Genomic DNA, 20,655 nt, shown 5'->3' with positions numbered 1-20,655 from the left:
TCCCAGCATCCACTAGGACGTCAGAGAAAAAACACTGAGGTACTCTGGGATATGGAGGGGTGGAGTGTTCTAAATTTAAATATTCAGTGCCCTGTTCCTGCGGAAGCCGTCCATATCCCAAGAGTAGTCCAGTGACCCTTAGTGGATGAAAAAGAAACTCCTCAGTCTGGACGCATCACAGCCCCGCGCTACAGATGTTTATGCTAATAATGAGCAGAGACTTACACAAGTGTTTCCAGTCACCGCAGCCTGCGCCAATCATCCCACTCATACCAGCACAAGTCCTCCTCCGTTCTGTCCCAGGTATAGGAGCCGCATACTATACCCTCGCCTGGATCTGTTACATCATTGTAGAGATTCAATTGCACCTCAGCAACAAGTCAGTTATTATTTTATTAAAAATGAGTGAACAGAACAAATGACAAGTGGACATGAAATATGAACAGAATCTGCAATGATAAAATATGGGAGCAGCCATTATATACACAACGTTCTGACGATAGCGACAGCATCTGCGCCGGTCACTCATTTCCACGCCGGCTCTTTTTGTGACTCTTCTTTGACCTAAAAGAAATTAGAGGTTACACACAGAAGACGCCAGCTGTGTATTCCTGCCACCACTCCGTCAGCGACTACATTCATAGCTGTGGAATCTACATCAGCAATTATAGTAGACTAGAGGGACGACTATAATATGACAGAGGCACAAATCAAGTGTTTCACACAAGAGGACATTTTCTGTAACCGGTTTCATCTGCAGTACATGATGTCATGAGAACCTTCCTACACGGGAGCCAGCACAGAGCTGTACACAACAGAGCACACTCCGCCAGCGCAGAGCTGGACACAACAGAGCACACTCCGCCAGCGCAGAGCTGTACACAACAGAGCACTCTCCGCCAGCGCAGGACACAACAGAGCACACTCCGCCAGCGCAGAGCTGGACACAACAGAGCACACTCCGCCAGCGCAGAGCTGGACACAACAGAGCACACTCCGCCAGCGCAGAGCTGGACACAACAGAGCACACTCCGCCAGCGCAGAGCTGGACACAACAGAGCACTCTCCGCCAGCGCAGAGCTGTACACAACAGAGCACACTCCGCCAGCGCAGAGCTGGACACAACAGAGCACACTCCACCAGCGCAGAGCTGGACACAACAGAGCACACTCCACCAGCGCAGAGCTGGACACAACAGAGCACTCTCCGCCAGCGCAGAGCTGGACACAACAGAGCACACTCCGCCAGCGCAGGACACAACAGAGCACTCTCCGCCAGCGCAGAGCTGGACACAACAGAGCACACTCCGCCAGCGCAGGACACAACAGAGCACTCTCCGCCAGCGCAGGACACAACAGAGCACACTCCGCCAGCGCAGAGCTGGACACAACAGCACACTCCACCAGCGCAGAGCTGGACACAACAGAGCACACTCCACCAGCGCAGAGCTGGACACAACAGAGCACTCTCCGCCAGCGCAGAGCTGGACACAACAGAGCACTCTCCGCCAGCGCAGGACACAACAGAGCACTCTCCGCCAGCGCAGAGCTGGACACAACAGACCACTCTCCGCCAGCGCAGAGCTGGACACAACAGAGCACACTCCGCCAGCGCAGAGCTGGACACAACAGACCACTCTCCGCCAGCGCAGGACACAACAGAGCACTCTCCGCCAGCGCAGAGCTGGACACAACAGACCACTCTCCGCCAGCGCAGAGCTGGACACAACAGAGCACACTCCGCCAGCGCAGAGCTGGACACAACAGACCACTCTCCGCCAGCGCAGAGCTGGACACAACAGAGCACACTCCGCCAGCGCAGAGCTGGACACAACAGAGCACACTCCGCCAGCGCAGAGCTGGACACAACAGAGCACACTCCGCCAGCGCAGAGCTGGACACAACAGAGCACACTCCGCCAGCGCAGAGCTGGACACAACAGAGCACTCTCCGCCAGCGCAGAGCTGGACACAACAGAGCGCTCTGCGCCAGCGCAGAGCTGTACACAACAGAGCACTCTCCGCCAGCGCAGAGCTGTACACAACAGAGCACTCTCCGCCAGCGCAGAGCTGTACACAACAGAGCACTCTCCGCCAGCGCAGAGCTGTACACAACAGACCACTCTCCGCCAGCGCAGAGCTGGACACAACAGACCACTCTCCGCCAGCGCAGAGCTGGACACAACAGAGCACTCTCCGCCAGCGCAGAGCTGGACACAACAGACCACTCTCCGCCAGCGCAGAGCTGTACACAACAGAGCACTCTCCGCCAGCGCAGAGCTGTACACAACAGAACACTCTCCGCCAGCGCAGAGCTGTACACAACAGAGCACTCTCCGCCAGCGCAGAGCTGTACACAACAGAGCACTCTCCGCCAGCGCAGAGCTGTACACAACAGAGCACTCTCCGCCAGCGCAGAGCTGTACACAACAGAGCACACTCCGCCAGCGCAGAGCTGTACACAACAGAGCACTCTCCGCCAGCGCAGAGCTGTACACAACAGAGCACTCTCCGCCAGCGCAGAGCTGTACACAACAGAGCACTCTCCGCAGCAGAGGGCACCCATCCTGACGTATGGCTGAAGGGGAGGAACTGGTTGGTAACAGGGAACCTGTGGTAGATATCTCCAAGCAAGGAACTAAACTCAACTTTCTTTCTATTGAATTCATTGTTCTATAGCATTTGTGATCCTCCATCCCATGCCTCAAGACTGTTTTCATATCAGAGGAAGCGAGGAACTGACCCGCAAAAAGGTGCTATTTTATTGCAAACCGCAATATACATTTATGAACTTTTTACATTGTATTAAAGAAAGAAAAAGATTTTTTGTAATTGCCATAAAATCGATTCCTCAGGCTCCATCTGGAGGACACTGTAGAGTAGACGATGGGTTCAGAGGGGAGGCTGAGGTGTAGGCAATAGCTATAACCAGGGGCGTAGGGAGGGTGGGACAAGTGGAGCTTGAGCTCCAGGCACCGCTGGGGACTGAAGGCGCTGGCTCCCTGTAACACAGCTGAGAGTCGGGATCTCGGGCAGGGGTAGGAGGAAATTACTAGAGGAGAGGGAAGGGGTGGCCACCACACTGCCTGCATGTTGCGTATCACTGATTGCACAGTGCAGAGAGCCCAGTGCAGTGCAGTGTGGTGTGTTAGGGAAGTGAGGAGGTTTGGAGGCTTGTCAGAAGAACTTTCCTGGCTGTCTGGGTTCTGCATTCAGTGATCTGGAACATGCAGGCAGTGTGGTGACCACCCCTTCCCTTCCCTCAGTCCTTTCCTTCTACCCACGAGGTACAGCCTGTCAATCACATAGAAGCTCCGCCCCTCCAGGCTGGAATGGAACGAGGAGCTGCTCTGCTGCTGCCCACTTGGTAAGAATTACTGTGCGCGTGTACACGTCTGTGTATACGGGTGTATGTGTGTATATATATATATATATATATATATATATATATATATATGTATCTTTGTATACAGCATGTGTGTGTTTGTGTAGGTCTGTATATTTGTGTTTATATATATATATATATATATATATATGAATGAGAGAGAGAGAGAGAGAGAGAGAGAGAGAGAGAGAGAGAGAGAGAGGAGAGATATCTGTGTATACTGTATTTGTGTGTGTATGTCTGTGCATATATATACACATATATATATATATATATATATATATATATATATATATATATATATATATATATGCGTATGTATGTATGTATGTATGTATGGGTGCCGTGACATGACCCTGTTCCGGGTGCCGTGACATGACCCTGTTCCGGGTGCCGTGACATGACCCTGTTCCGGGTGCCGTGACATGACCCTGTTCCGGGTGCCGTGACATGACCCTGTTCCGGGTGCCGTGACATGACCCTGTTCCGGGTGCCGTGACATGACCCTGTTCCGGGTGCCGTGACATGACCCTGTTCCGGGTGCCGTGACATGACCCTGTTCCGGGTGCCGTGACATGACCCTGTTCCGGGTGTCATGTCTCCATGCTACACCTCTGGCTATAACCAGGGGAGTTTCAGATCCAATAGCTTTAGAAATTTCTGAAACAGGGCAGAAAGGGTAGAAACCTAAACCTGGAGCCCCGTAGTCAACTCTTCCTGCAACAAAGAAAGGAGAGACAATGGCAGCACGCGGAGATGTTCAACTGGGAAGCGACACGGGAGCCACGCTAACAGCCCACCATGCTAAACTACAAGTGTAGTCTCTACAAACCAGCCTAGAAGCTGAAACAAGGGAAAACGCTGAACACTGGGAGCCCACAAAGCTGAAGCAACCACACCAAGGAGGACGTCCAAACACAGACCGACCCGGGCGTGCAACCTAGAAACCCAGAGGAAAGAAGCCACAGGAAGGAATATGGCAGCACCACAGTTCTAGCAGAAACCGGAACATTCCAGGTACAAGGACATTAGCAATAGCAGGATCGTTACCGCTAACACTGCAAGTGGAATGTGTACCCACGAACGCAACCACCCAACAATAAACAGATGTGCCACAAGGCAGGCCCACATCTCCTGAGAGTGGCGAGCCACGTCTGCATGCTGTAAAAAGGCTCTGTCTCACATAGGCACTTTCCAGATAACCATACATGCCCACAGCACAGACAGACCAGACGCGATAACTAAACCTCCAGCAGAGGACCCAAGACAGAATATCAACCCAAATTGGAAAAACACCCGAGCTGCATCCAATGTGAAAAAAGAGGACTTTGGTACTTACCGATAAATCCATTTCTCTGAATTCTCTAGGGGACACTGGAGTCCTATACAGTAGGGGTGTGAAGCCTTGAACCGGAGGTGTGGCACAATCTAAAATTAGCATTGTCTGCACAGCCGGCTCCTCCCCCTTCACATCCCTCCTCCCTCAGTTTGAAAAATTTGACTGAGAGAATAGGACATGATATTATAGCACATGGCGAGGAACCGAACCGTACAACATATCAAACAGCGGCCAAGAACTCTTGACCGAATAAGGAACACCGTTTATACGAACTGTTTAAAACAAGAACTTAAAACACAGCAGGATGACAGCACCGAGGTGGGCGTCCAGTGTCCCCTAGAGGATTCCGAGAAATTTATCGGTAAGTACCAAAATCCTCTTTTCTCTTTCATCCACTAGGGGACACTGGAGTCCTATATAGTAGGGGACGTCCCAAAGTTTTCCCCCAGGGAGGGAGTGCTGTCGGTGGCCTGCAAAACTAAACGTCCGAACTTAGATTCTCCGGACGCAAAAGTATCAAACTTGTAAAATTTTGCGAACTTGTGGGCTGAAGACCACGTCGCCGCCCTGCAAAGTTGAGTAGTGGAAGCACCCCTGGCAGCCACCCACGAGGCACCCACTGATCGGGTAGTATGAGCACCCATCTGAACCGGAACCTGTTTGCCACAGGAAATATAAGCTTGCCAAATGGCAAGTCTAATCCATCTAGACAAAGACTGCTTAGATGCCGGCCAACCCTTCTTTGGCCCATCATAAAGAACAAACAAATGGTCCGACTTTCTGAAGGACGACGTAACCTGTACGTATACCCGTAAAGCTCGGACAACATCCAATGACACGTTCTCATCTGTGAGACCCTGGAAAGATGGGACCACTATTGGCTGGTTTACGCGAAAACCCGAAACCACCTTCGGAAGGAAGTCTGCTCTTGTACGGAGTTCCGCCCTATCCTCATGAAAAACTAAGAAAGGACTCTTACAGGATAAGGCTCCCAACTCAGAAACCCGCCTAGCCGAAGCCAAGGCAAGTAATAACGTGACTTTCCAAGAGAGATATTTCATATCTGTTCTTGTCAACGGCTCAAAAGTCGGTGACTTCAAATATTCTAACACCAAATTTAAGTCCCATGGTGCCGTGGGAGGACGAAAAGGGGGTTGAATCCTCAGAACCCCCTGTAAAAGGTTTGAATCTCTGGCAAGGATGCTAGCCGCTGTTGAAAAAGGATAGAGAGCCGAAATCTGAACCTTCAAAGAGCCCAGTCTGAGTCCTCCCTCTAGACCGGCCTGAAGGAAAAGTAGAAGTCGAGATAAATGGAAATTCATTGAATTCCATCCCCGCTCCTGACACCAAGCCATGTACCGTCTCCAAATCCTGTAGTAGTGCCTGGCTGTTACCGGCTTCCTAGCGGCAATCATTGTAGGAATGGCCGTTCGTGGAATCCCTCGGCTTCTTAAGATCCGGGTTTCAATAGCCACGCCGTCAAATGCAGCCTGTTCAGGTCGGGGTATAGGAACGGTCCCTGAGATAGCAGGTCCTCTCTCTGAGGTAACCTCCAAGGATCTTCTGCAAGTAACCCCCGCAGGTCGGAGTACTAACTCCTGCGGGGCCAATCTGGTGCGATTAGAATGGCCCACACTCGTTCCCGTTTTACCCTTTTTAGGACCCTGGGTATGAGTGGGAATGGGGGAAATATGTAAACCCTCCTGTAACACCAAGGAAGTGTTAATGCGTCCACTCCTTCTGCTGCTGGATCTCGAGTCCTTGACACATATCTGGGTAGGTGATGGTTTTGTCGAGACGCCATTAGGTCCACCTGAGGCAGACCCCATCTTCTCACAATCATGTTGAAAATCCGTGGATGAAGGCACCACTCTCCCGGATGCATGTCCTGGCGACTGAGATAATCTGCTTCCCAGTTCTCCACACCTGGAATGAACACTGCCGAGAGAATGATGTCTCGTCTTTCTGCCCACAACAAGATCTTTGTGGCTTCCTTTAACGCCATCCTGCTCTTTGTTCCTCCTTCACGGTTTATGTAAGCCGTCGTCGTGACATTGTCTGACTGAATCCTGATGTGTTGTTTCATGACTAGGTCTTCTGCTAAGAGAAGTGCATTGTAAACTGCTCTTCGTTCGAGGATATTTATGGGTAGTTTGCTCTCCTGTAGCGTCCACCGTCCTTGAAACTGATGGTCCTCTAGGACGGCTCCCCAACCTCTGAGACTGGCGTCCGTCGTCAGGATCCTCCAATCCCAAATGCCGTATTTCTTGCCGGCTGCAAGGTTCTTGTGTAACGACCACCATATCAAGGAGACCCGTACTTGTGGTTGAAGTCGGATTCTCCGATGGAGAAGCCAGTGCGAGCCTGCTCCCTGAGCAATGAGGTTTATTTTGAATGGTCGGGAATGAAGTCTGCCGTACTGGAGAGCTTCGAATGACGCCACCATCTTCCCGAGAAGTTGCACACAGAGGTGCAGAGAAACGGTTTGCGTCCTCAGTACCTGAGCCACTAATCTCTGTAAGTCCTGGACCTTGTTCTCTGGTAGGAACACACGTAATAGGACCGTGTCCAAGATGAGACCGAGGAATTGAATCCGTTGAGTCGGTATGAGGTTGGACTTTTGGAAATTGACAATCCATCCATGTTGAATTAGAAATTGATGGGATGTCTGAACATCCTTGAGCAGTCGATTCTGAGATGGAGCCTTGATCAGTAAATCGTCCAGATAAGGTATAATCGTGACCCCCAACAGTCTCAGTCCTGCAACCATGATCGCCATGATCTTTGTGAAAATTCTTGGGACTGATGCTAGACCGAACGGCAAGGTCCGGAATTGGTAGTGATCCGCCACCAGTGCGAACCTTAAGTAAGCCTGGTGAGGAGTCCAGATTGGAATATGCATCCTTTATGTCAATGGATACCATGAACTCGCCCTGTTCTAAGCCTGCAATGACTGATTGGATTGATTCCATCTTGAATTTGTAGACTCTTAAAAACTGGTTGAAAACTTTTAAATTGAGTATTGGTCTGACCGTCCCGTCTGGCTTTGGCACGACAAAAAGATTGGAATAGAACCCCGTTCCTCTCTGAGAAGCGGGAACAGGAATAATGACCTCTGCTTGTAGCAATTTGAGAATTGCTGCCCGTAGTGCCCCTGCTTTTTGAGGGCACCGAGGCAATCCTGTTGTAAAAAACTGAACGTGAGGCCTCTGTTGAAATTCCAGCTTGTATCCCTGAGAGATTAAGTTGTTCACCCAAAGTTCTGGGGAGGTTTTGGCCCAGATGTCCTGAAAACCTTCCAGTCGGCCGCCCACCAAGGGGGACCCCAGGTGAGCTGGGAGGCAGTCATGCCACGGTCTTGTCAGCAGGTTTATCGTGCTTCCTGGTTGCTGCTTGTGAGCGGCCTCTACCTCTGCCCCCACGTGCTTGTGTACCGAAACCCCTTCCTCTGGCTCGAAAGGACTGAGATCTAAATGAAGTAAATGCTGGTCCCGAATAACCTCTCCTAGTTTGTGGAGCGGTTCTCGTATAAGGAGTAGGCAGAAAGGTGGACTTCCCCGCTGTAGCCTGCGAAATCCACTTGTCTAATTCTGGTCCGAACAGCATTTCACCCCCAAAGGGGATGGATTCTACCGCCTTTTTGGTCTCGGAGTATCCCTGCCATTCTCTGAGCCATAAAATCCGTCTAGCCGATATGGCCGATGCAGATATGCGCGATGCTATTCTGCTAATATCCTTAGAAGCTTGACATAAGTACGATGCAGGTTCCCGAATGTGTTCCGCCAGTTGGGTAATCTCTTCTAAACGGTTTTCCTCCTCAATAGCTTGTACAATACGGCCGGACCATGCACCCATGGCCTTGTTGACCCAAGCACAGACTATCGCAGGTCTCTGCGCTGCAGCAGCTGCAACAAAAATTGACTTTAACGCAGTGTCAACTTTACGGTCTGACGCGTCCTTTAAAGTAGTTATGTTAGGAATCCGTAAAATTGTCTTTTTTGACAACCTTCCTAGTGAGGCATCCACTACCAGCGGAGTCTCCCACTTGTCCATTACACCCTTAGGTAGGGGATAAGTTACCTGAAACCGTTTCGGAAATTTAAACCGTTTGTCAGGTTGTTTCCAAGCCTCCTCTATCTGAGATTGGAGGGATTTGAGAATGGGAAACGCTGCTGAACGCGGCTTCTGGGATTCAAACAAATCGAAATCTTCCGGCTCCCGTATTTCCTCGTCCTTAAAGCTTAGGATCTCTTTTACCGCGTCAATTAAGGAGTCTAGACCTGAGATTGCCGAGTCCTCTTCTGGAAAGTCGGCGTCTAGGTTAGGTTCAATTAACTCACCTTCCTCCGTATCAAGAAGAAAACCCTCTTCCTCCTCTGATTCTGGTATCATAGGGAGAGCTTTGCACACACTCGTTTCTGCGTTTCGCTCGGCGAACAGACTTTCCCCGCTACTATCTGGTGCGCTGTAGCTGCAAGAGGGGGTCTCTCTTTTTTTTTATCAGGAGGCAGCAGTGATAGTAAAGACTCTCAAGAAAGAAAAAAAATAAGATTTTACTCACCGGTAAATCTATTTCTCGTAGTCCGTAGTGGATGCTGGGAACTCCGTAAGGACCATGGGGAATAGACGGACTCCGCAGGAGACTGGGCACTCTAAAAGAAAGATTAGGTACTATCTGGTGTGCACTGGCTCCTCCCACTATGACCCTCCTCCAGACCTCAGTTAGGATACTGTGCCCGGAAGAGCTGACACAATAAGGAAGGATTTTGAATCCCGGGTAAGACTCATACCAGCCACACCAATCACACCGTATAACTCGTGATACTATACCCAGTTAACAGTATGAAATATAACTGAGCCTCTCAACAGATGGCTCAACAATAACCCTTTAGTTAGGCAGTAACTATATATGCCGAGCGGCAAAGTTGTAAAGCCGAGACCCCTCGGGCAGCCGCCCAAGATGAGCCCACTTTCCTCGTGGAATGGGCTGTTACTGATTTAGGATGCGGCAATCCAGCCGCAGAATGCGCCAGCTGAATTGTGCTACAAATCCAGCGAGCAATAGTCTGCTTAGAAGCAGGAGCACCTATTTTGTTGGGTGCATACAGGATAAAAAGCGAGTCAGTTTTCCTGACTCCAGCCGTCCTGGAAACATAAATTTTCAAGGCCCTGACTACGTCCAGTAACTTGGAATCCTCCAAGTCCCTAGTAGCCGCAGGCACTACAATAGATTGGTTCAAGTGAAAAGCTGATACCACCTTAGGGAGAAACTGGGGACGAGTCCTCAATTCTGCCCTATCCATATGGAAAATCAGATAAGGGCTTTTACATGACAAAGCCGCCAATTCTGACACACGCCTGGCCGAAGCCAAGGCCAATAACATGACCACTTTCCACGTGAGATATTTCAGATCCACAGTCTTAAGTGGCTCAAACCAATGTGATTTTAGGAAACTCAACACCACGTTGAGATCCCAAGGTGCCACAGGAGGCACAAAAGGGGGCTGAATATGTAGCACTCCCTTTACAAATGTCTCAACTTCAGGCAGTGAAGCCAGTTCTTTCTGGAAGAAAATCGACAGAGCCGAAATCTGGACCTTAATGGAACCCAATTTTAGGCCCATAGTCACTCCCGACAGTAGGAAGTGCAGAAAACGACCCAGCTGAAATTCCTCTGTTGGGGCATTCCTGGCCTCACACCACGCAACATATTTTCGCCAAATACGGTGATAATGGTTTGCGGTTACATCTTTCCTGGCTTTTATCAGCGTAGGAATGACTTCTTCCGGAATGCCCTTTTCCTTTAGGATCCGGAATTCAACCGCCATGCCGTCAAACGCAGCCGCGGTAAGTCTTGGAACAGACAGGGCCCCTGCTGTAGCAGATCCTGTCTGAGCGGTAGAGGCCATGGGTCCTCTGATATAATTTCTTGAAGTTCTGGGTACCAAGCTCTTCTTGGCCAATCCGGAACCACGAGTATCGTTCTTACTCCTCGCCTTCTTATTATTCTCAGTACCTTTGGTATGAGAGGCAGAGGAGGGAACACATAAACCGACTGGTACACCCACGGTGTCACTAGAGCGTCCACAGCTATTGCCTGAGGGTCCCTTGACCTGGCGCAATATCACTTTAGCTTTTTGTTGAGGCGGGATGCCATCATGTCCACCTGTGGCCTTTCCCAACAGTTTACCAACAGTTGGAAGACTTCTGGATGAAGTCCCCACTCTCCCGGGTGTAGGTCGTGTCTGCTGAGGAAGTCTGCTTCCCAGTTGTCCACTCCCGGAATGAACACTGCTGACAGTGCTAAGACGTGATTTTCCGCCCATCGTAGAATCCTTGTGTCTTCTGCCATCGTCATCCTGCTTCTTGTGCCGCCCTGTCGGTTTACATGGGCGACTGCCGTGATGTTGTCTGATTGGATCAGTATCGGCTGGTTTTGAAGCAGGGGCCTTGCCTGACTTAGGGCATTGTAAATGGCCCTCAGTTCCAGAATATTTATGTGTAGGGACGACTTCTGACTTGACCAAAGTCCTTGGAAATTTCTTCCCTGTGTGACTGCCCCCCAGCCTCGAACGCTGGCATCCGTAGTCACCAGGACCCAGTCCTGTATGCCGAATCTGCGGCCCTCTAGAAGATGAGCACTCTGCAGCCACCACAGCAGAGACACCCTGGTCCTTGGAGACAGGGTTATCAGCCGATGCATCTGAAGATGCGATCCCGACCACTTGTCCAAGAGGTCCCACTGAAAGATTCTTGCATGGAACCTGCCGAATGGGATTGCTTCGTATGAAGCTACCATTTTTCCCAGGACTCGTGTGCAGTGATGCACCGATACCTGTTTTGGTTTCAGGAGGTCTCTGACTACAGATGACAGCTCCTTGGCTTTCTCCTGCGGGAGAAACACTTTTTTCTGTTCTGTGTCCAGAACCATCCCCAGGAACAGTAGGCGTGTGGAAGGAACCAGCTGTGACTTTGGAATGTTTAGAATCCATCCGTGCTGTTGTAGCACTTCCCGAGATAGTGCTACTCCGACCAACAACTGCTCCTTGGACCTCGCCTTTATAAGGAGATCGTCCAAGTACGGGATAATTAAAACTCCCTTTTTTTGAAGGAGTATCATCATTTCTGCCATTACCTTGGTAAACACCCTCGGTGCCGTGGACAGTCCAAACGGCAGTGTCTGGAATTGGTAATGGCAATCCTGTACCACAAACCTGAGGTACTCCTGGCGAGGATGGTAAATGGGGACATGCAGGTAAGCATCCTTGATGTCCAGGGATACCATGTAATCCCCCTCATCCAGGCTTGCAATAACCGCCCTGAGCGATTCTATCTTGAACTTGAATTTTTTATGTATGTGTTCAAGGATTTCAAATTTAAAATGGGTCTCACCGAACCGTCCGGTTTCGGTACCACAAACAGTGTGGAATAGTAACCCCCTCCTTGTTGAAGTAGGGGCACCTTGACTATCACCTGCTGGGAATACAGCTTGTGAATTGCCTCTAGCACAGCCTCCCTGCCCGAGGGAGTTGTCGGCAAGGCAGATTTGAGGAAACGGCGGGGGGGAGACGCCTCGAATTCCAGCTTGTACCCCTGAGATACTACTTGAAGGAACCAGGGATCCACCTGTGAGCGAGCCCACTGATCGCTGCAATTTTTTTGAGGCGGCCCCCCACCGTACCTGGCTACGCCTGTGGAGCCCCCGCGTCATGCGGTGGACTCAGAGGAAGCGGGGGAAGAATTTTGATTCTGGGAACTGGCTGACTGGTGCAGCTTTTTCCCTCTTCCCTTGTCTCTGTGCAGAAAGGAAGCGCCTTTGACCCGCTTGCTTTTCTGAAGCCGAAAGGACTGTACCTGATAATACAGTGCTTTCTTAGGCTGTGAGGAAACCTGAGGTAAAAAAATTTCTTCCCAGCTGTTGCTGTGGATACGAGGTCCCAGAGACCATCCCCAAACAATTCCTCACCCTTATAAGGCAGAATCTCTATGCGCCTTTTAAAATCAGAATCACCTGTCCACTGCCGGGTCCCTAATACCCTCCTGACAGAATGGACATTACATGAATTCTGGATGCCAGCCGGCAAAATATCCCTCTGTGCATCCCTCATATATAAGACGACATCTTTAATATGCTCTTATGTTAGCAAACTAGTATCCCTGTTTGACAGGGTCACAGACCACGCTGCAGCAGCCCTATCTGCAGGTCTCAGTCTAGTACCTGAGTGTGTAAATACAGACTTCAGGATAGCCTCCTGCTTTTTATCAACAGGTACCTTCAAAGTGGCCGTATCCTAAGACGGCAGTGCCACCTTTTTTGACAAACGTGTGAGCGCCTTATCCACCCTAGGGGATATCTCCCAGCGTAACTTATCCTCTGGCGGGAAAGGGTACGTCATCAGTAACTTTTTAGAAATTACCAGTTTCTTATCGGGGGAACCCACGCTTTTTCACACATCATTCACTCATCTGATGGGGGAACAAAACACTGCCTGCTTTTTCTCCCCAAACATAAAACCCTTTTTTTAGTGGTACTTGGGTTAATGTCAGAAATGTGTAACACATTTTTTATTGCCGGGATCAAGTCACGGATGTTCTTAGTGGATTGTGTATATGTCTCAACCTCGTCGACACTGGAGTCAGACTCCGTGTCGACATCTGTGTCTGCCATCTGCGGGCGTATTTGAACCCCTGATGGCCTTTGATACGCCTGGGCAGGCGCGGGCTGAAAAGCCGGCTGTCCCATAGCTGTTACGTCATCCAGCCTTTTATGTAAGGAGTTGACACTGTCGGTTAATTCCTTCCACCTATCCATCCACTCTGGTGTCGGCCCCACAGGGGGCGACATCACATTTATCGGCATCTGCTCCGTCACCACATAAGCCTCCTCATCAAACATGTCGACACAGCCGTACCGACACACCGCACACACACAGGGAATGCTCTGACTGAGGACAGGACCCCACAAAGCCCTTTGGGGAGACAGAGAGAGAGTATGTCAGCACACACCAGAGCGCTATATAATGTGGGGATTAACACTATAACTGAGTGAATTTTCCCCAATAGCTGCTTGTATATACAATATTGCGCCTAAATTTAGTGCCCCCCCTCTCTTTTTAACCCTTTGAGCCTGAAAACTACAGGGGAGAGCCTGGGGAGCTGTCTTCCAGCTGCACTGTGAAGAGAAAATGGCGCCAGTGTGCTGAGGGAGATAGCTCCGCCCCTTTTTCGCGGACTTTTCTCCCGCTTTTTTATGGATTCTGGCAGGGGTATTTATCACATATATAGCCTCTGGGGCTATATATTGTGATTATTTTGCCAGCCAAGGTGTTTATATTGCCCTCAGGGCGCCCCCCCCCCAGCGCCCTGCACCCATCAGTGACCGGAGTGTGAGGTGTGCATGAGGAGCAATGGCGCACAGCTGCAGTGCTGTGCGCTACCTTGGTGAAGACTGAAGTCTTCTGCCGCCGATTTTCCGGACCATCTTCTTGCTTCTGGCTCTGTAAGGGGGACGGCGGCGCGGCTCCGGGAACGAACACCAAGGACGGGTCCTGCGGTCGATCCCTCTGGAGCCAATGGTGTCCAGTAGCCTAAGAAGCCCAAGCTAGCTGCAAGCAGGTAGGTTCGCTTCTTCTCCCCTTAGTCCCTCGATGCAGTGAGCCTGTTGCCAGCAGATCTCACTGTAAAATAAAAAACCTAAAATATACTTTCTTTCTAGGAGCTCAGGAGAGCCCCTAGTGTGCATCCAGCTCGGCTGGGCACAGAAATCTAACTGAGGTCTGGAGGAGGGTCATAGTGGGAGGAGCCAGTGCACACCAGATAGTACCTAATCTTTCTTTTAGAGTGCCCAGTCTCCTGCGGAGCCCGTCTATTCCCCATGGTCCTTACGGAGTTCCCAGCATCCACTAGGACGTCAGAGAAATAAAGAAATTAATAAATGACATGAAGTACCCTAGCCTAAGCTACGTCTTCCTTCAAGCAGTACTCACTGTTAGAAGGCTGGAGGATCTCCTGTGGAGAGAGGCAGGTCCCTTCAATAGGGATCTTTGTCTCTCCAATATATATGTGGCTTTGTCTCCCTTTTATTAGGTGGACGCAGCACACTCAGTTAGATTTTAGTCAGGAGCTCAGTGCTCCCACGTGCTGTACCTCCAGCACAAATTTTCAAACTGAGGGAGGAGGGATGTGAAGGGGGAGGAGCCAGCTGTGCAAACAATGCTAATTTTAGATTATGCCACACCTCCGGTTCAAGCTTCACACCCCATCTGTATAGGACTCCAGTGTCCCCTAGAGGATGAAAGAGGGAAAAAAAAAAAAAGAAAAACATGTCTGAATGTCAGCCAGGGACAGAGGTTGTCCTCAAAGAGAGAGAACTGACCTTCAGAACTAAGGGTAAGAGCCTACACCCGCGAGCCAAAATGAAGACCTGCCGCTACTCATCCTGGATACATGCAGGATTCTTAGGTTCAAATCTTGTGTCGGCACTGTGAGACTGGAGTCACAGCCCCAGGACACTGAAAGGTGGAGTGCAGGGACACCGCCACCCTGGGAATGGCTACACGCTTCTGCCTGTCAAAAGTAAGGCACAAGTGGGAAACCACCCTGGCTAGCATCCAATATAATGTAGATAGCCCACTGGGGAGCAATGGTGGCATCATCATATGGGACTAGCCCCCAGGATACGATACTGTATATTATTAGCACTATCTCCTCGTGAGGGAGAGCGCAGCCACATCAGGTGAAACAGGTGGTCCAAGAAGTAGACACCCAAAAGGTGCCCAATTCATCTGAACCATGGGGAGTGCCCGCCATCCACCCTCTACCCCAGGGGAAAGATCTGCTAAAGGTACAGCCAGGGAACACGGACTGCGTGTGAAGGCCCTGCAACCGGGCGACAGAGTACCTGCGGTCTTATCTGGCCATCTGAATCCATGCAGGTAGGTTACAAAATATACACCTACATGACAAAATAAAAATAACAGCAAAAGATAGTCCAGCACATCATAAAGAACCTGCATTATATAGAACAAGTGACCGAATGCCTATATCCCGAGAATCATCAGTGCTGTACCAAATGGAAAGCTCCACCGTTAGAGAAGGAGCATACTATCGGATGGGGTTATGGCGCAGGCAGTACGGATGGTGTATTGGTCAGCATTAATGCCTCACAGCACTGACGGCATGGTTACAATATCAAAATGGCGCTAGCTGTGTGGAGTTTGTATATTCTCCCTGTGCTTGTGCGAGTTTCCAGTGGGTACTCCAGTTTCCTCCCACAATCCAAAAATAATAGTGTCCGCCCTGCAAGGTCTGAGCCACTATCTCCCCCTTACAGGACACTGAGCTGCTGAGGGGATCGCTCACCCCGGCAGCATGTACTAACTGCGCTCCAGGGCACAGCGGTACATGGTGCGGCGCTGTGAGGGGTGCCCTGAGCCAGCGCCTACACCCTACACTGTCCAGAAAGCCTGTCAGGGTCCCAGGAACGCTACCAGAAAACTTCCTCAGGCCAGTATAATCATCAGAAGAGCGGGAAGCAGCGCCATGAAAAGGGGCGGAGCTTCTCCTCAGCATGGACCCAGCAGTGTTCAGCGCCATTTTCCTGCCTGCAGAAGCGCTGACAGGGAGAGCTGTCACTCCAGATCAACTCCAGCTGCCTTGTACGGTACCAGGGAAGGGGGGGGGGAGAAGACTGTATAGCTATACAGTGTGTCCTATTAAGGTGCACAGTAAGCGCTGGATAAGGGGTTACCTATATCCTGAAGCGCTGTGTGTAGGTTGGCTCCAATCTGCGTGTCTCTCTTGGCACTCTTAGGGGGGAAAACTGTCTGCCATGTGTGTGTGTTGTCTCCATAAACTATGTCCAGGGACTCTGTCATATGCTGCAGAGGATAATTCCTCTCAGGATGATCCCATTCCATGTAATCAGGATTGCACTGGTTTAGCACAGATACCAGCAAGGGAGCCTGAGTGGTTATCCTCTATCAAATCTATGATTTCTCAGATTTCTACTAGGGTTGCACAAAATGAATCTGCAACTCGGGTTTTACAGAACTCTATGGCAGTTTGGTCCGGTTCTGTTCCCTCAGGGCCCCCTAGCGTACGCTCTCAAAAACGTATTCTTGCCCAGATTATGCAGGATGATACGGATACAGATTCTGACACAGCAGACGGTGATGGGGATGTGTTGCGGGGGGGCAGCATCTCTTGCTAAAGGGGGTGCAGCTGATGATAGAGGCTATTAGAGATGTGCTGAATATTGCTGATACAACACCTGAGCAGGTTGAGGCGGCTTACGTCAATGACAATAAGAAAGCCACGCTAACCTTCCCTGCGTCTAAGAAATGAAACACTATATTTGAGAAATCCTGGGAAAAGCCAGAGAAAAAATTCCAGATCCCTAGAAAGGTTCTGGTTGCTTTTCCCTTCCCTGAGGAGGATAGGAAAAAATGGGAAAACCCACCCATAGTTCACGCGTCTGTCTCCAGACTGTCTAAAAAGGTGGTATTACCTGTTCCAGGATCGAACGCGTTAAAAGAATCGGCTGATCGCAAAATTGACACTACGCTCAAATCCATTTACACGGCTTCAGGGGCAATATTACGTTCTACTATTGCCTGTGCTTGGATTGGCAAAGCTATAGTAAAGTGGTCAGGCACGTTACTTGAAGATTCAAATACATTGGATAAAAGTGACGTTGAATTGTTTTTACGTAACATTCAGGATTTTGCAGGATTTATGGTGGAATCCATGAAAGACCTGGGTTCGATGGCTGCAGAGATATCTTCCATGTCTGTCTCGGCTCGCAGAGGACTTTGGCTGTGCCAGTGGTCTGCCGACGCGGAATCCAGGAGAAGTGTAGAGACCCTACCCTACACAGGTCAGGCTCTCTTTGGGGGAAGCGTTGGATGCGTGGATTTCCACAGCAACCGCAGGTAAGTCACCTTTTCTTCCCTCAGCTGTGCCTGCTACGAAGAAAAACTTTTTCTGCAGCTACGTCACAGTTCTTTCGGGCCCGAAAGACCAAGCCGTATAACACCTTCTTTAGAGGAGGTCGGGCAAAATCCAAGAAACCTGCTGCGGCAGGTTCCCAGGAACAGAAGCCTGCTTCAGGTACATTAAAGTCCTCAGCATGACTGGACCGCGCGGCCTGGAAGTAGGGCCGGTGGGGGAGAAGCTCAGACGATTCAGCCACGCCTGGGTGTCGTCCGGCATGGACGCCTGGGTGCAGGATATGGTGTCCCAGGGGTACAGACTGGAGTTTTAAGATCTCCCACCTCACCGATTCTTCAAATCAGGCTTGCCAGTTTTGCTGGCAGACAGGGCTGTCATACAGGAAGCCATTCAAAAGATGGAAGAGTCACAGATCATTGTACAAGTTCCACCTCATCTGCAAAACAAAGGTTACTATTCGAACCTTTTTGTGGTACCAAACCCGGATGGTTCGGTCAGGCCCATTCTAAACTTGAAATCGCTAAACCCCTTTCTAAGGGAGTTAAAGTTCAAAATGGGAGTCCCTGAGGCCGGTGATATCAGGTCTGGAGGAGAGGGAATTCCTGGTATCTCTAGATATCAAGGATGCGTACATCCACATTCCGATTTGGCCGCCGCATCAGGCTTTTCTCCGATTCGCACTGTTAGTCATTTTCAGTTCCAGGCACTGCCATTCGGCCTCTCCACGGCACCGAGGGTATTCACCAAGGTGATGGCGGAGATGATGGTTCTCCTCCGCAGACAGGGGGGTGAATATAATCCCATATCTGGACGTTCTGCTAATAAAGCGTCCAAGGAGAAGCTGTTGCAGTCCATTGTTCTCACGACTCATCTGCTCAGAGAACATGGTTGGATCCTGAATCTTCCAATGTCACATTTGGAGCCAACCAGTAGGTTGTCTTTTCTGGGAATGATCCTCGACACAGAAGTGCAGAGGGTGTTTCTTCCGGAGGAGAAAGCGTTGGTGATACAAACAATGGTTTAGGATGTCCTGAAGCCAGCCTGGGTTTCGGTCCATCACTGCATTCGCCTTCTGGGGAAGATGGTGGCCTCTTACGAGGCTCTGCAGTATGGGAGGTTTCATGCTCAGCCCTTCCAACTGGATCTCCTGGACAAGTGGTCGGGATCTCATCTACACATGCACCAGAGAATACGTCTGTCGCTGAAAGCCAAGACTTCACTCCTCTGGTGGCTACAACTACCTCACCTTCTGGAGGGCCGCAGGTTCGGGCTTCAGGACTGGGTCCTTCTAACCACGGATGCAAGTGGTTAGACGATCTCCTTCCAGGAGAGTTGGGACTCCATCCAGAGGTGTTCACAGAGGTAACAGATCTTTGGGGTGTACCTCAAATAGACATGATGGCCTCTCGTCTCAACAAGAAACTTCGGCGGTATTGTTCCAGGTCGATGGAGCCACAAGCCGTGGCGGTGGACGCCCTAGTGACTCCGTGGGTGTTCCAGTCGGTGTACGCGTTTCCTCCACTTCCACTCATTCCAAGAGTTCTAAAACTCATACGGAGAACAAGAGTTCAGGCAATCCTCATTGCTCCGAACTGTCCAAGAAGAGCTTGGTACGTGGATCTTCTGGATCTACTACTGGAAGAAACGAGGACTCTTCCTCTTCGGGAGGATCTGCTGCATCAGGGGCCATTTGCTTATCAAGACTTGCACGGCTACGTTTGACGGCATGGAGGTTGAACGCCAGATATTAGCTCGGAAGGGCATTCCGAACAAGGTTATTCCTACCCTGATACAGTTTAGGAAAGAAGCAACGTCTAAACATTACCATCGTATTTGGAAAAAATATGTATCTTGGTGCGAGTCCAAGAAGTTTCCTACGGTGCAGTTTCAACTGGGACGGTTTCTCCTCTTCCTGCAAGCAGGTGTGGATATGGGCCCGAGATTGGGATCCGTAAAGGTCCAGATTTCGGACCTATCCATTTTCTTCCAGAAACCATTGGCTTCTCTCCCGGAGGTTCAGACTTTTCTGAAAGGGGTTCTGCACATCCAGCCTCCCTTTGTGCCGCCTACGGCGACCTGGGATCTTAATGTGGTGTTACAGATCCTCCAATTGGATTGTTTCGAACCTCTACCGGAGGTTGAGGTCAAGTTTCTCACGTGGAAGGCTGTCACTTTGTTGGCCTTAGCTTCTGCTAGACGTGTGTCGGAGTTGGGGGCTTGTCTTGTAAGAGCCCCTACTTGATCTTCCATGAAGATAGAGCTGAGCTACGGACACGTCAGCAGTTCCTTCCGAAGGTTGTGTCAGCGTTTCACATCAACCAACCTATTGTGGTGCCAGTTGCTACTGACTACTCAATTTCCTCAAAGTCCTTGGAAGTTGTAATGGCTCTTAAAATCTATGTGAAGAGGACTACTCGTCACAGAAAATCGGACTCTCTGTCCTGTATGATCCCAAGAAACTTGGGTGTCCTGCTTCTAAGCAGACGATCTCTCGCTGGATCAGGTTCACTATCCAGCATGCGTATTCTACGGCAGGATAGCTGTGTCCTACGTCTGTTAAGGCCCACTCTACTCGTAAGGTGGGTTCTTCCTGGGCGGCTGCCCAGGGTGTCTCGGCTTTACAGCTTTGCCGAGCAGCTACTTGGTCGGGGTCGAACGCGTTTGCAAAGTTCTATAGGTTTGATACCTTGGCCGCTGAGGACCTGAAGTTTGGTCAATCGGTTCTGCAGGAGCCTCCACGCGCTCTCCCCCGTTCTGGGAGCTTAGGTACATCCCCATGGTACTAATGTGGATCCCAGCATCCTCTAGGACATAAGAGAAAATAGGATTTTAATTACCTACCGGTAAATCATTTTCTCGTAGTGGTTACTTAGTTCAGTACTGCGTTGTTACTTGGTAAGTATTATTGTTCAGCCGTTGCTGAGTTTCATGCTGGTTAGCTTGGTTTGCCTTGTGTGTGAGCTGGTGTGAATCTCGCCACTA

General features: G+C 50.2%; 1 protein-coding gene across 1 annotated transcript in view; it reads right to left on the bottom strand.

Annotated features, from left to right (window-relative positions):
• Positions 1 to 374: 374 nt before the first annotated feature.
• The window catches only part of PRPF38A (pre-mRNA processing factor 38A), a 68,533-nt gene continuing 48,252 nt past the window's right edge, over positions 375 to 20,655 (bottom strand). Inside the window, exon 10 of the mRNA XM_063938887.1 lies at positions 375 to 564. Coding sequence (XP_063794957.1) covers positions 522 to 564 — 43 coding nt within the window. The 3' untranslated portion in view covers positions 375 to 521. The remainder of the gene's footprint in view (positions 565 to 20,655) is intronic.

Source organism: Pseudophryne corroboree, chromosome 9 (assembly GCF_028390025.1).
Source record: "Pseudophryne corroboree isolate aPseCor3 chromosome 9, aPseCor3.hap2, whole genome shotgun sequence".
In the NCBI taxonomy this organism is placed as follows: domain Eukaryota; kingdom Metazoa; phylum Chordata; class Amphibia; order Anura; family Myobatrachidae; genus Pseudophryne; species Pseudophryne corroboree.
The sequence above is the reverse complement of the archived record's forward strand: the minus strand, read 5'-3'. Positions and strand labels throughout refer to the sequence as shown.